This window comes from Grampus griseus (genome assembly GCF_964374135.1).
Source record: "Grampus griseus genome assembly, chromosome: 2".
NCBI lineage: Eukaryota > Metazoa > Chordata > Mammalia > Artiodactyla > Delphinidae > Grampus > Grampus griseus.
The window spans coordinates 158,277,499-158,294,357 of record NC_139018.1 but is presented as its reverse complement, the minus strand read 5'-3'; the positions used below and the strand labels follow the sequence as shown (position 1 = coordinate 158,294,357).

The 16,859-nt window shown below is 35.6% G+C and overlaps 1 protein-coding gene across 2 annotated transcripts in view; it reads right to left on the bottom strand.

Annotated features, from left to right (window-relative positions):
• Nucleotides 1-2,265: 2,265 nt before the first annotated feature.
• Nucleotides 2,266-16,859, bottom strand: part of LOC309818862 (protein adenylyltransferase SelO-like) — a 28,048-nt gene continuing 13,454 nt past the window's right edge. The window contains exons 11-19 of one of the 2 annotated variants that reach the window (XM_082648827.1): nucleotides 16,284-16,367; nucleotides 15,362-15,491; nucleotides 12,170-12,214; nucleotides 11,977-12,058; nucleotides 11,783-11,875; nucleotides 9,804-9,883; nucleotides 8,719-8,762; nucleotides 5,511-5,590; nucleotides 2,266-2,544 (exon numbers count right to left, since the gene is read on the bottom strand). In XM_082648827.1, coding sequence (XP_082504953.1) covers nucleotides 2,422-2,544; nucleotides 5,511-5,590; nucleotides 8,719-8,762; nucleotides 9,804-9,883; nucleotides 11,783-11,875; nucleotides 11,977-12,058; nucleotides 12,170-12,214; nucleotides 15,362-15,491; nucleotides 16,284-16,367 — 761 coding nt within the window. In that variant the 3' untranslated portion in view covers nucleotides 2,266-2,421. The remainder of the gene's footprint in view (nucleotides 2,545-5,510; nucleotides 5,591-8,718; nucleotides 8,763-9,803; nucleotides 9,884-11,782; nucleotides 11,876-11,976; nucleotides 12,059-12,169; nucleotides 12,215-15,361; nucleotides 15,492-16,283; nucleotides 16,368-16,859) is intronic. The other variant, XM_082648828.1, reaches the window with a different exon arrangement.

The window sequence follows — 16,859 nt, the reverse complement described above, 5'->3', positions numbered from 1 at the left end:
CTTCCCTTCCAAGTTAAGTAAAATGATGTTTTATGTTCATTTATTTTATTATGTTATGAAGCATCAAATTAATAAAAGTTTAAATTTTTTTCCTTAAGATGGTATTTCTAGAAATATCAGTATAAATCTAGTGCAATATCAATTCTATTTTATAATATACTTGACCTTTTAAAAATCCTAGGCCTTCTAAAGTCTTGTTGATCTTCGACATATTTTCCATCTCCATCTCAGTGACCTCCAGAACTTTCAGGAAAATCGAAAGAAGAAAAAGAAAAAACCAGGAGAGGTAGAGTGAATTTAGTTTTTTTGAGACTCATTGCTTGATTCATTGGAGTCTTGGACATACCCTAGTTTGGTTTTGGTTTTCTAATGGTTGAATAACATAGTAATTGGGGGAAAAAAATAGTTTTTTAGATAGTTTTTGGATTCTGTTATTATAATGCTATAAGTTGCTATAAATAAAAATTTAGAGACAGGAAAAGGCAATCAAATTATATTCTTCAACCAGGAATGTTTTCCCTCAGATAAATTTAATGCTTAATTTTAACAACCAGTTTATCTTAAGTTCCTATTACCCTTATCTTCTCTTTCTAATTGGCTTCTGAGAGTCCTTTTAGATTTTCTTAGTTTTATTTCCATGGTTCTGTTTTTTTTTTTTTTAATGTAAAACACCTCAAAATCTTCTTAAAGTGGGTAGAAAATAATAGCTAACGTGTTGGACTTCCCGGGCGGTCCAGTGATTAAGACTCCGCGCTCCCAGTGCAAGGGGCACGGGTTGGGGAACTAAGATCCCACATGCTGGGCGGCACGGCCAAAAATAATAATAATAACTAATGTGTTATTTTCTACTTAAGGAAGATAATTAATCTTATGTTTTAATATTTGGAAAAAAGTGAGCTCTAAATTGACATTTAAAACAACAATGAAAAAGCAAATTCACATTTTAAAACCAAAATATTTAGTAATTAAAACTGGTAAGGTGCACTGAATTTTTCCTAAGCACTGGGGCCCATCACTATGGAAAAGGAGGGCTCAGAGAGTAGGACCTAGGGGACTGGGGAAGGGAAAGAGAGAGATGTGGTTGTTATGGGCTTCACAGATGACCCCCAAAACCATCAATTCAAACAGATTCCTAACTTAACAGAGAAGAAATGAGGCCTGAAGATGTGCTTGACCTACATCTCACAGAGCTGGGTCACCGCCTGAGTCTCCTAACTTCTATCCATACTGTACATTTACTTTATGGGGAAAAATGATAAAAATTCAAACATTAAAACGTTTGTGAGTTTTAGCATTAGATAATATATATTTTAGAAAAACTATGGAAAAGAATTAACTGATTTTGTGGTCAAAATATTGATATAATTTTGGTGGACCGAAAGGTTGAATGCACTGTCTCTCTCCATCCCTGCGCCTTTATTACAGGATATAAAAGAAAACATTAGGAAATAGATGGTCCAGATGGTCCTTGCTTTGCAGAGTTCAACATGCACAAGTTTCAGTTACCACAATTTAGTTAAATAACACTAGTCCCCAACATGGTTCGCATTTGCTGCCATGCTATTTTAACTAGTAATTAGTTTTAACTAGTAGTTAGTAATTATGCAAAGTACAAACATTGCTATTAGCTCTTCAACCCACAAATCACTACATAAATAACACATACATATCATGAACAGTGACCAGTCACATCCCTTCTTTCAACACCATTAGGGATTGATCAATTGATCACTGCATATTTGTTATTCAGTTTATGCACAGACAGAAAAGTGTCTTAAGGTGATATGGTATTGTATCTATGTGTCTTAAGTTATTAACGTTTAGAGATACAGAAATATTCATAGATTAAATGAAACTATGTCTGGGAATGTCTTTAAAATACTTGGGGATATATAAATTATACTTCAATTAAAACAGTAACTAGGAACAAGGGGGAGGTGTGTAGGGGTGTACATGAAGCAAGATTATCATGCATTGATACTTAGTAAGCTGGTTGAATGGTAAATCAGGTTCATTAAACTATTCTTTTATTTTGGTAAATGAAAATTACTATAACAGACAAAAAAGCTTGAGGAGTACAATTAAATTATATTCTTATTTGATGTGCCCCAAATTGCTGGGTACATGGTATTAGATGAAAACTTACAAATTCATTAAAAGATTGTTATAAGATTTTTTAGTTATTGAGAATGACTCAGGTAGTTATTATTCATTAAATTGATTGATTAAAACAAAAATGACCACAAACGTGTTCCAGAGAATAGGTCCACTTTATTTGGTTAAAAAATGTTTTTATATATAACCATTATTATGAAATGCAGGATTGTCAAGAAAATGTAGGTGGTCATTAAGAATTTGTCAAATAGATTATTCTATGCTGGGTTCGTTGATAGAAGTATCCCTTAATTGATTTTCCCCAAATTAAGATGAGCAGCTAACCCTGAGATCTTTGGCCCAGGAAGGAGTAGGTGAGGAATAGCCTGCTGTCTCAGCTGCAGAATGCTTCTGGAAAGGACGGCGAAGAACTTGCTGGAGGAGATGGACCTGGTAAACAATTTAAAGTAGATAAATATAGATTCTCTTAATCAGGACCCTTATTAATTTTCTAAATTTCTGAAACGACAAGGTAAATTTTAAATGTGCATGAAAATGTTTAAACATTTTATGTTTCATTAAAACTTCAACTATAGCTGTTACTTAAAATTTCTATTATTCCAGAGAAAGTTCCTTAAGTAGTCGTTTTTTGCTGAAACAGGAGAGTGAATATGTACATCATCACAAAGAATACATATATTTCCCAATCATTTCTAAATTCCTTCACAGCATTAAGAGAATTATAATTTTCTAAAATATTTATAAAAATAAAAGGATGTCAATGATTTACACTCTTTCCAAATCAAGGGCATGGATTCCAACTCATACTGCTTCATTTGCAATTTTGTCCCACGGTATAAACTGAGGGATCAACAAACACACCTCTTTCAGCAATAATTCTAGGATCAAAATGTATATTCTCATCCAGTTATAAAAATAATTAAGTCGTGGGGATGTAATGTACAGCATGGTAACTGTAGTTAATAATACTGTATGTATATTTGAAAGTTGCTAAGAGAATAGATCTCAAAAGTTCTCATCACAAGAAAAAAAAATTGTAGCTGTGTATGATGACATGTTAACTAGACTCATTGTGGTGAGCATTTCACAAGATATACAAATATCAAATCATTATGTTGTAGACCTGAAATTAACAAAATGTTATATTTCAACTATACCTCTATTTAAAAAGTATATATAATAAATATTATACCTACCTAATCTTACCTACTAGTTTAAAAGCTCCCTGAATAGATTTTTATACTTCCCCACAGCAACTCGCAGAGGGTGAATTCTCAAGAAATGTTTGATGCAGGAATGTAAACACAAGGTGTATGTGTAAAGAGTTATAGGTCTAAAAGTTTAACAAGATCTTTTACTTTTCCTGCATGAGAATTTAACCCTTAGCTAACTTTCTGGATCTGTTCCCCTGGTAACCTGATAAGGTGGTATACGTATGTCCACTGTATCACCATACAACAGGGCTTATGACTGACAAATAGCATTTGTCCTGGGAGAACTGTAAACACCTGATAGAATGTGTTGGACTTTCTTTGGTGTAGGGACTCACGGTATAAGGCAGGTCTATTGTGGGGATGTTGGAAACTATGCCCATGGAGCTGTTAGAAGAGATACTGGTTTCTGTGGAACATGCAGCTTTTCAGCCAGGGCTGCCCCTGCATCTTCCCAGTGTGGATCGTGTCCCCCTGCACCTGAGCTTTACCGCTGTACCTCCTTGCCTGCGTGGATGCTTCAACAACTCCTGCAAAGGAGGAACCTAATGGTGCCCTGCTGGTAAGCTATGTTTCTGTCCTGTATCTTTCTGAATTAAGGGGGGCCAAAAGCAGCCTGTAATAGTCTTATGAATCTGAACGTTTACTCGGACCTAGGAAGACACCTCCCCACCCAAGGTGGGCACTGCATCCTTACTCAAATATAATTTTGAGGGAAGGGAGAAAACAGGGAGGGAACAAAAGAGAGGGAAGGAAGGTGAAACAAGGTAACAAAAACATCTTATTAAACACTGTTTAGTTTCCCCAGCTTAGACTAATTTATCTAAAGATAAATACTGAGTTAGCTTCCTTCTCTTTGTTTTTCCTTAATACCCTAAAAAGATTACACTTAAAAATATTTTATTTTCTAAAATGAAAACCTAGATTTGTCAGGCTAATTAAACTACTGAAATGTAACGTTAATGCAAGTTCCAAATTAGAAATAGCAAGAACAGTTTCTCTGTTGTGCCCACTCTGATCAGTTGGTAGTGACTACACAGCATGCTGAGATGAGAAGGATCCCAAGGCTGTGACCCATTTGAGAGAGAAAGGGGGCCGCGATCATTAATAATGTCTGTTCCAGTGCAGGACAAGAGTGACAGCAAGAGTGCTGGGGGCTCTTCCTCTTCTAAGAAATACACTGTGTGCAATGCATTTTTAAACAATTAACTAGGAAATGTTTGAGGCATAGAAGAAGGTATGCAGAATAATATGACAAATACCTGTGTATCCTCCACTCAGCTTCAGAAATAAAATGCTTCCAATATGGCTGAAGCCTTGAATATCCTTCCCTAACTCGAATTTCTTCCTTACTGCAAATCAATCACTGTCCAAAGATGCTATCATGTTTATTCATTTTGTTACTTTTATTATATATGCATATACCCCTAAAGACATGATTTTACATGTTTAGATTAAATTGGGGTGGTAACACATTGTATGTATTCCTTTGCCACTTGCTTGTTTTGCCAAACATTATATGTGAAATTCATACAAGCTGATAGGTATAGATCCAGTGCATTCATCTTCCCGGATGTCAAGATTTCATTTCATAGACCCAGGTTGCTAGTGCCATAGATGCCTGGTAGATGCAAAAGCTAATCCCTCTGGAGATATGCACCCTCAAATCGGCGTCACTGGATTTCTGAGGTTGAAATCCAAAATCCCTAAACATAAACAATGACTAGCAGAACCAGACCCTCAGAAGTTCAAATAATGTAGATATGATATCAAATGAATATTTAAAACTTTAAACACATTAAAGAATAAATTTTGAAATACGAGAAAATGATTCACTGATTAAAAAAAAAGAGAGACCAGGTAGTGAGAAGCTGGGAAGCTGGTGCTGGCAAAGGTATGGTTTAGCATATCTGCAAACAAAATCAGGGTGTTTAAAGTATGATACATTTTTTTGCGGTACGCGGGCCTCTCACTGCTGTGGCCTCTCCCGCTGCGGAGCACAGGCTCCGGACGCGCAGGCCCAGCGGCCACGGCTCACGGGCCCAGCCACTCCGCGGCACACGGGATCCTCCCGGACCGGGGCTCGGCAGGCGGACTCTCAACCACTGCACCACCAGGGAAGCCCGTAAAGTATGATACATTTTAAATTAATAAAAATAAGCCCAGAAGAGTCAACCAAATTACCTCTGAAAAATCGTTCCTTTCTGCTTTTTGCACTGCGGATTCCACCATCCAGTTCTTCAGCACGTATCTAGGATTAACAGCTTAAACAAGAGGGGAAAGTTCATCATGGAACAATAATCACTAAGTCGACACAGGCCATGTGAAATTACCACTGAAATGACATAACCTTTAAGAACTTTGCCGGGAGGCTCAAATGAGAAGAATGATTAGCATCAGTCATTCCGATTGTTGATAAACAATATACAGTATTTATCACCTTATGGTACAGGAAAAACAGTTTTTTCGCATCATGAGCAATATTATGTTTTATTTTTCTTTTCAGTGTTTCATCATTAATTTGGTTTTCACCATATTCAGTTCACTAAGCATTTTATAAAGCTGGGAGAAAGTAGAAGATTCATCCTGTAGCCCAAATGAAGGGAGGAAAAAAGTTGCTGCTTTTAACATCTTCAAACACAGAATTCAGGTCTGACTCAGTAGGACTGCTTCACGCTGTTGTTGCCAAGAGCAAATAGGAAAGGTTACATGCAGGCAGAACTCTTTGTAAATTTATATTTTTTTATAGTAACCGTGCATTTTTTCATACTAAAAAGTATTATAGGGACTTCCCTGGTGGCACAATGGATAAGAATCCGCCTGCCAATGCAGAGGACATGGGTTCAATGCCTGGTCTGGGAAGATCCCACATGCCGCGGAGCAACCAAGCCCATGCGCCACAACTACTGAGCCTGCGCTCTAGAGCCTGCGAGCCACAACTACTGAGCCCATGTGCCACAACTACTGAAGCCCGCATGCCTAGAGCCCGTGCTCTGCAACGAGAGAAGCCACCGCAAGAAGCCCACGCACTGCAACAAAGAGTAGCCCCTGCTCACCACAACTAGAGAAAGCCTGTGCACAGCAATGAAAAACCAACACAGCCAAAAATAAATAAAATTAAATCTTTAAAAAAAAAGTATTATAATAATGGCACATTCCAGAAATTATGTCTTTATTTGAGATGAGACTTTTCCAAGATAATTTATCAACTAGGTGGAAAGGAGGGATGTTTATCCTCACTGGCCTGAAAGTAATTCTGAGAGGACTCCAGAAATCACTGTTTTGTGATTCTCAACAACATTTTTCTGAGTTACTTGAATGGAGGGAACGTACAAATTCCACTTCGACTTGGTTTTAAAGAGCTGCCAAGACATGACAGATGATCTAAAATACAAGTGCCCTGTGACCCAGTAATTCTACTTCTCTAGGAGTATAGTCTATGGGAACACATTTAAACATTATAAAGCATGATTTATATTAAGGAAAACTAGAAACAACTTAAACGCCTATTAATAGGGGACTGGTTAAGTGAAACATTACATACCCTTTCAAAGATATAGTATGCAGTCCTTAAAAATGTTACATTATAAAGAATGAAGTAGTCAGGGGAAATGTTTATTTTTAGTGAAAGATGAAGGATCTAAAATTATACCATAATATGATTACAACTACATTTTCTCCTAATCAATACACACAGAAAAAGAGAGACTAGAAGTGTCAATAAACGCATGGAAAAGTGAATAGCAACTGTGGTTGAGTGATGGGAATCTTTTTATTCTTTCTACAAGTTTGCATCTTCCAAATTGTAAAGAATTCATGCAGAACTCTTTTAAAATAAAAACGCATATACACAATAAATATATATAATCCTTAGACGAAAAGGAAACTGACATGCAAGGGAAATTGTGGAAGCAGTCGACTTAGGCAGAGGGAGAGTGGAGTCACCCAATTAAAAGTTTAACAAACTTCACCAACACTTTATAGAAACCTGCCAATGAAATACTGTTAAAATATGCTGGGACTTGTAGCTGCAAGCAGAAGTACTTTGGATCAAATTATGTGTTGATATATACAAACTACCTGAAATCAGAAAATTGTAGATCTGTTCATAGGATTCTTTGAGGTTATCTAATTCAGTACATTTTTTTTATCTCGTCTGGAACTTTTTCCCATTTCTCATTGTGGAAATTAATTTTTCCTTTCCTTGAGAGTACACTGTTCAGCATTTATTATTTCTCTAAAATAATTCAAAGCTTCAGCCTTGAATTCACTAAATGTCTTTCATCTTACCATCTCATCCATCCTGTCATAACCAAACAAATCCAAATCCTAAAGACAGCCACGACATTTTCTTCTCTCAATTTCTTTTTTCTCTTAATTGCTGATATAGTCCATATTGGGCTGGCCTATAAATTCTGTATGATTGCACCAATGAGCATAAGTAGCTGGCAGCTAAATCCATGCTAAGCCCCAAAGACTGATTACTCACTTCCTTGTAAAAACTCAGCTTGCTTTTATTTCTACAATAGTGTCCTGAGTCAAGAAGCAGTCTCATCCTCTAACTTAACATGGAATATTAGCATCATTCTTATTTCATCAAATGATCAGCCGCCCTGATGACACACACTAGCTCTCCACACCAGTCCTAAGTAAGGTAAGAGTACTCCAGGACTTGAGTACTTCTGTCTTAACTTCTTTGATCTTCTTAGAACCCATGTTGCAAAAAGGACTAACTTCCTTTTTTTTTCTTCTCCAAGCCAAGTGTAAAGTCACATGGTAAACTGAACGCAGTATATAAAGGTGATTTATTTTTAGCACTACCATTTACTAGGTGTATATTATGGCCCAGGCACTGTAACAAGATAACTTACATATACTATTACACATCGTTACAACATCCCTGCAAAATATGCCCATTTTATAATAGCTAAGGGCCTTGAAAATTGGAAAGTTAAATATCTTTCATATTATACAGCAAAAAAGTGGCAAGATGAGGTTCATCTGTCAGATTGCAAAACTCAATCTGAGTTCAAACGTTCAATCTCAAACGTTCTTTCCACCGTAAACCACACCACCTTCCTTGTCTCTCCACCATCTTTTAAGGCCATATTATTTTAACATCAATATGCAAACTTATTGAAAGCAGGGCTATCATAATCAAGTTAAAAGTCATCTGAAATTAGAAAGGTTCATATATGACACTTCAACTCAACTAAAATACACTCATCTAGAGTTTTTGTAGTTAAAAACAAAACAACAAATCCAATTCCCTCAAGTAATTACTTCCAGTTTTCCAGGTTTTGAAAACTGGGAGTAATTACTTCCAGTAATTACTTCCTGTTGCTTTTATGTAATAATCCTTCAAGCTGAAAAAATCGAAAGGATTACCTACTTGTCATTCTTTTTCTTCTTTCAGAATCTGAATCATTCATGTTACTAAAAATGAACAGAACAAAGAACAGAATTAATCACTGTCTCCCCAAATCATACCGTTTTTCCAAAAGGGTGAGAATTATTTCACAAGACAAATATTGAAAAAAAAATTTTAAATCACATTGAATCAGTGTCTGAAAGGAAGACAGAAAATCCTGTTTGATTAAACAATATATAAAATACTACCTTATTTCGTTATTTTAGATAATACCAAAATTTTTATTTTTACCAATTAAAAAAATACTTTTGTCTAAAAAAATATCTAAACTTGGGCTTCCCTGGTGGCGCAGTGGTTGAGAGTCCGCCTGCCGATGCAGGGGACACGGGTTCGTGCCCCGGTCCGGGAGGATCACACATGCCGCGGAGCGGCTGGGCCCATGAGCCGTGGCCGCTGAGCCTGCGTGTCCAGAGCCTGTGCTCCGCAACGGGAGAGGCCACAACAGTGAGAGGCCCGCGTACAGAAAAAAAAAAAAAAAAAAAATCGAAACTCTCTGGCACCTCTCTTTCCTTATCTTAAAACATAGTTTTCTGAAAATAATTTAACTTGTTCTTCATTACTCAGGGTCATCTTTATGAATAGCCCTCAGCTGCCATTAAACTGTGACAGGCTATTTGCTCCTGTGCGTCCTGTGGTTGTCCTGGCTCTCCCTTCAGCCACCACTACCTACAATTTCTTTACTCTTTCACGTTTGTTGCTTCCGATTCATTGTGACAGTTAACGAAGCAAAGTAACTTCTGACGATTGTATGAGATGTGACAATCTATAGACACTGGATGAAAGCCTGGGGAGCTGTCTCTCCAGAGCTTCAAGGCTTGGGAGACTTGGGCTCAGGACACAGGGGAATGGCATTATCAAAGCTGAGGTGGACAGAAGGGTGCTCTCTGCGTGGGTGAGATGTTACCAGACACTCCTCAGCCAGAGCAGACTTCCCGGGAATAAAAAGGAAATGTTGAAAAATGGAAAGGAAGTGAGGAATCTGATGGGTTGACGATGCTAAAGTAATATATTACACGCTTTCTCAAGAAGTGATTAGGTTACCTTACCTCTTCAGTCTCAAAAGGTACTGGGACACCCAGGCAGGAAAGAGTTTGTGCTTTGAAATCATTTTCAGTGCCCAGAATTGCTAGAAGAAAATACAGTAATAGACTGCTTATTAATATTTGTTCACTTTATTTTAACTTCATGTCCCTTAAATTATGTATTTAACAATAATTTATAACATCCAGATTTCTCTTAAGGTTCTCTATTTCAAGTAGAAGTAGTACTAAAAAGGAATAATGTTTTCCTTTTCTTTATATAACTTTCAACTCAAATTCTAATTCATGGAGATACATGTAATGGCATGATTTAAGAGAAATAAAAAATATACATAGTTCTTATAAATAGACATTACATGTGAATACTTACATTATCAAAACCCTTCCTTTAAATAGGGAAAACTCACGTAATATATAATTTACTTAAAAAATTTAATTTGTAACTGTTTTATTTAGTTATCAATTCATTTAACGTATATTTATGGAATGTCAACTGTGTGCTAGGAACTATGTTAGTTGGGAAGGATAAAAAAATTAATAAGACATAATTACTGCTTTTAAAAAGGAAAGTGTGTAAACAAATAAGTCAATGCCATTTTAGAAGTGTTACAGAAATATACATAAAGGCTAAGGGAACACGAATAAGCTATTAGCTCTAGTTAAGAGTTAGGGAGTTAAAAAGATCTGAAATTCAGAAGACACAGAAATTAACTATTAAAATGATTAAAAGTGTAATGATCTCTCTCAAATTTTCCCAACACTCAGTAATTTAAATATTAACATCTGTCAAGAACTCGTTCAAATCATTTTAACATTACTTTGTCTCAGTTAATGTTAAATCTCACATTAAACGATAATTAGTTCTGATAGTTCATTAATAATTTTTAAATTATATCAGAGATGCTTATTGGTTAACATTTTGCTGGATTTCTTGCTGAATAGGTAGACATTCTTTTATTCAAATCACTCCTAAAAATGTAATTTATGGCAATTACATACCTGTGAGAACTGTACACAAATAGTTTTTATATATAAATAATTTTTTTAGTTAACACACAAGTCATGAAATATAATGAAGAAATTGAAATTTTAAAAAATATGCCTAGATTTTCATCTGAAAAATAATAAAAACAATGCAATATAAAAGACTTATACCTATAAACAGAGCTATGTTTCTAAAAATCTATAATAAGTGGGAGTCTTCTGGTTAATACCCATATTATTCCATAAATGTAGCAGATTAGTATTGAAAAAACAAGGCAACACCTTTCGTAAAACTGAATTAAGAAGAACCATTTTGGTAACAGCTTGGCAGTTTCTTAAAAACTTAAACATAAATTTGCTAAACAATCCAGCAATTCCACTCCTAGTATCTACCCAAGAGAAATGAAAATATGTTCACACAAAAACCGGTACATGAATGTTCACAGTAGTATTTATTCGCAATAGCCAAAAAGTGGGAATGACCCAAATGTCTGTCAACTAGTAACTGGATAAACAAAATGTGGTCCATCCATACAAGGGAGTAATAAAGTAATAAAGAGGAAATAATAATATTTTAAGACGTACTTAAAAGATCTTAAAAATACTAAAGAGGAAAGAACCACTGATACAGGTTACAACATGGGTGAACCTCAAAAATATGCTAAGCGAAGAAGCCAGACACAAAAGACCACATACCATATGACTCCATTTACAGGGAGGTCTAGAAAGGGCAAAGAGACAGAAGGTAGACTAGTAGTTGCTTGGGGATGGAAGTAGTAAAAAGGGATTGACTGCAAATGGGCAAAAAAGGATCTTTTCAGAGTGATGGAATTGTTCTAAAATTGAATTGTGGCAATAACTGCACAAATCTGTAAGTTATTTAAAAATCATTGACTTGTACACCTAAAATGAGTAGAATTTTAGGGTATGTAAATTATGCCTCAACAAATCTGTTAAAGAAAACTGAGTTAAGAAAAAAGCCAAAAGTCACAAATTGATACCTGAGGAATGCTGAGCTCCTGTAACTGGCTTTGAGTGATCTCACTGAGCTGCCGAAATGTCATTGTAAAGTCAGCTTCTGTCTTTTCCATGAGCTAATGAAAATACTTACATTTAGCAACCTCAATTCTTGAAGAATATATGGAATAGTCATTCAAATGTTAATCAGGAAAAAGAGATAAAATGATAAACTCACATGTAAGAGAAATGCAATTAAATCATCATCACCCTTGCTTTTTCCAAGTAATCCCAATTTGGCTTTGAACAATTCTCTAAATCTAAAAGGAGAAATGTCAATTTGATTTGTTGTTAAATTTCTCACTGTTTAAGAATTGCCCTCAAACCAAGCAGGATGCTCTAATATGTGTTAAAACAAACAAACAACAAACCTTGTATCATAAAGAATGGGATACCCCTCAAGAATCTGAGCAGCACTGAGGGAGAAAAAAGATAGCACCGTTAAACCTTGCTTAAATGTTAACATTCTTGAATTACATTTTACATGAACAAAGTGAACTTTCTCATACATTAAATAGCATTCGATTACATACTGCTGATTCTGATTTAGTGATTTAATTGTATATCATACCTTAGAGAAAGTTGTCAATATAAATTTACTGTCTCAAAGATTTGGATACAGTACAGGTCAAATCAGGTAACTCCTGAAATATGACTATATACAATTAGCTTATAGGATAAATGTTAATATGTCTTTATAATACCAAAATAGTTATATAAATGGCTTTTTTTGGTGTATTTTATTTTATTTTAAATTTATTTATTTTACTTATTTATTTTTGGCTGCATTGGGTCTTCGTTGCTGCAAACCAGCTTTCTCTAGTTGTGACAGGCGGGGGCTACTCTACGTTGCAGTGCGCAGGCTTTTCATTGCGGTGGCTTATCTATTGCGGAGCATAGGCTCTAGGCGCGTGAGCTTCAGTAGTTGTGGCATGTGGGCTCTAGAGCGCAGGCTCAGTATTTGTGGCACACGGGCTTAGTTGCTTCACAGCATGTAGGATCTTCCCAGACCAGGGCTCAAACCCATGTCCCCTGCATTGGCAGGCGGATTCTTAACCACTGCGCTACCAGGGAAGCCCTGGCGTATTTTAAAAATTATCTTAGACCCAAAATAATGCATTACAGATACTTCACCCAATACAATAACATTTTATTTGCCTGAATGTATGAAAATAGTGAAATACTTCATAAAAATTTAAAAATTAAAGTTATTAACTTTAAACCCATTTTTAAACAAATTGTCTATTTCTTAACATTCTTAATGTATTTTAAATTATACAGATGCTCAACACACTCTGAAGCTCCACTCCCCTGACCTTTCTGACCTTATCTCCTATGACTCTTCCCCTTGCTTATTCTGCTACAGCTACCCTGGCCTTCATGCTGTTCCTTAAACACCCACACACACTCCTGCCTCAGGACCTCTGCACAGGCTATTCCTTTGCCTATAGCACTCTTCCCCCACATATCTCTGTGGCTGCTCCTGTTACTCCTTCAAGCCTCTGCTCAAATCCAGCCCCTGACAAGGCGTGTGAGCTGCAGTAGTGCCCAACCCTATACCAGCCCTCTGGGTGTAAACACTGCTGCTTCTCTTCTGCCTTCCAGATCTTGGCGATTTCTCCTGTGGCCAACCCAACCCGTGACCAAACAGGGAAGGGCATTTTTCGACCAGTTTAGCTAAGTTGATACAGTATAAGGCCACTACATGTATATGGCTATATGATTAAGTCCTGGCCAGGGCGAAATAAGGGAAGTGATGTGTATAAATTCTGAAATGTGTCCTTCAGTATTGAGGACTTGCCTCTTTGCTTCTCCATGCTCCTACCTAGAATATGGATGTGATAGATGGTCCCATCTCAGACCATGAGGGCCACAGACAATGGATGGTGGCATAGAAAGCTAAAAGCAGTCTGGGACTCAGACAACTGAGTCCCCATACCAGCCCTGAATTACCAACATGAATTACCATACTTTTATGTGAGGGAAAAATACATGTCCTTGTTCAAGCCACTATTATTTGGGATTTCTGTTACAAGCAACTGAGTCCATACTTTATCTAATACCCTACATCTCAATCAGAGTAAAATGAAAATATTAATGGTTACGTAAGATTTCAGAAAGTATATCACCTATATACTCCATGTGAGTCAAATACTTAAGAAAGTAATCAAGGCAGAGGCTTCAAGACGGAATTTAAAAAAATAATAAAAACAATGTTAGTAAGCAGTAAAATGACTAGAAATGCAGGGAGGGGGGTGGAAGAGAGATACTTCAAGGGAAAACCTACTAACAGTCTGAAATTCAAAATATTAAACTATCTTAGCAAAATGTAGCAGTTGGGTAATTAGAGGTAAAACAAAAGCATTCTAAAGGTCTCATTGGGATGGAGGGAAAAACAATGGGCAAATAGGAGCTTAGTGAGGGAAAATATTTGGAAACTTGTTCTCATATAACAGTAGAGAAAGTGGCAGAAAAACAAGATAACTGTGAGGGGTGGGGGATGCAGTAGTTTCCAAATCAAAGTTGGGGGTTGGAGAGGAATGGATAAGCTCCTCAAATCATAAAAAGGTAAGGAGAATGGGGGGAAACTAACATGTAAAATAAAACACAATGTAAGACAGAAGGAATAAAATAAATCAATTATTATAATAGATGTGAAAAGCCCACATACGTCTATTAAATCAGAAACCATCACATTGAGTTAAAACCTGGCTATGTTTTGTTTACTTTTATAAGAAACATACTTTAAAACCATGTGATAAAGATAAAAAAAATAAAGTGAGATTCAAGGCAAATACAACAAAAGTAAGCATGAATATTAATATCAGATAAGTTGAAATTGAGAGCTAAAAGTATTAATCAGGATAAAGGGGGTCACTGTATTAGGATAAAAGGCACATTTTCTGAAGGAAATATAAGAAAAAAATCAGTATGTACCAATAATGGCATATTGCACAAATTCAAAACAATTAGAAAAAATTGCTTGCTAAAAATACAATTAAAGTGGGAGATTTTAATACACATCTTTTATGAATCAAACTTATCTAATAGATAAAAAAATAAACAGAATCATAAAAGACTTGAATAATATACTCAATACATTCAATCTGATATATTAAAACGTTTGTGCACATTTTTTATATGATCATGAAATATGTACAAAAATTTATTATGTTGGACCATAAAGAAACTGTAACACATTTTGACTAGATTTTACCAAACACGTTCTTTGATCATAAAAATATGAACAAAATAAGCCCAACTACTTAGAAATTCAGAAACACTGTGATAAATAACCCTTGGATCAAAGAAGAAATAAACCATGATTTCACAGCACCTAAAAAGCAATAAATAGGAAAAGACTTTATCCTGATAACTATGGAAAAAAGCCAAAATGGTACCCCCCCAAAAAATAGATATACACACATATATATAGTTTGAAAGCCTTTGTTATTAAAGATTAAATAGTATGGTTTTAAAAATGTTTCTTGCTTTTCAAAACATGATCATTATACAAATATATTTTCACACAGATTTAATTAGTAGATTTCGGATTTACTCACAGTTGCTTTTGCCTAGGATCCAGTAATGGGTTTAGAGCTTGTAACAACTTGTTTAAATTAAACATTCCAATATTAGCCTGATTTCCTATTTTATATCTTCTTTCATCATCAGATGTGTTTGGTACAAAATCTGTTTAGAGCAAAAATACTATTGCTTTACAGTGGGGATAATTATAATAGTTTCTTCATTTTTTAAAAAATTATTTACTTATTTATTTATTTGGCCGTGCCACATGGCATACAGGATCTTAGTTCCCTGACCAGGGAGTAAACCCATGCCTCTTGCAGTGGAAGCGCAGAGTTTTAACCACTGGACCGGCAGGGAAGTCCCTCTTTCTTCATTTTTAAGTTTAAACTTAATAAATTTATATATATTAGATAAAAATCTTTCTGACATTAAACGTTTAACTTCAAAGTAATGTAAATACTTAATACCCATGCACATGAAAATCTTTTAAAATATGATTATTTGCCTAATAGAGGAATACATTTCTAACCTACAAGGATTTCCAGGTTATCACACATGTACTTCAAACTCCAACTTGACAGCATGTCCCCCACAAAGCCTGCTCTGATCCTTTTACAGATTAGTAAAGCGGGAGGTTAAGTTACTCATCCAAGGGCACAGATTAAGGATCAGATGCCAGAACTCAGACCCGTGTCTGTCTGACAACGCATTCCCTTCCTCCCCTCATGTCATCTTCTCTAATATGTCATTTTTTGAGGGCAGAGACCACAAAGGACTCAATACTGTATCCCTGTGGCACCTGGAAGATTGAGTAGCACATAAAATGACCGTTTTATGAATGAACCCAATTCTTTCTACCACCCCACTACTGAGTTAGCTATAATGGTTTATCTAAAATAAACCAGTGATAATTTTCTTAGTGAAATAAGGAATATACATATAAATCATACATACCTGGATTATAGGCCTCCATAAAACCAAATGGACCATAGTCAATTGTAATGGATAACAAACTGAAGTTATCAGTATTACAAACACCTAAAACAACAACAAAAGATGCCCAAAACATGACAATAAAATAATAAAGCATTTTTAACTGTATAAAATTTTATACAGAATAGGAAAGGTCATGAAAATGCATTTGTTTTGGAAATGAAACAATTATCAATTGAAAGTTTAACTGGTGAAGTCAAGTAGCTTAATATATATTAAAACTGTATTTTAAAATTAAATTTAGCCTTTCGTTGTATACTTCCTCCACAACCAAAGATGTCAAATACTACAGGAACAAAAGGCCCAAGAAATGAAAGCTCCTCTCATCTATCCTGAATTTCTAGCATTTATTTAAAAATATATGTTATTTGGAATGGAATTGAGACTACTAAAGAAACATTAATTAATTTTCAAAGGTTGTGAGAGGGGGAAAAGGTAAAAATATGGATATGTACCCCATAACAATCCTTAGCTGCAGACCACCAGCAGTGTGTGGGGAGGGAGTGTGACCTCCTAGGTCGGGGAGCGGGTCATGGA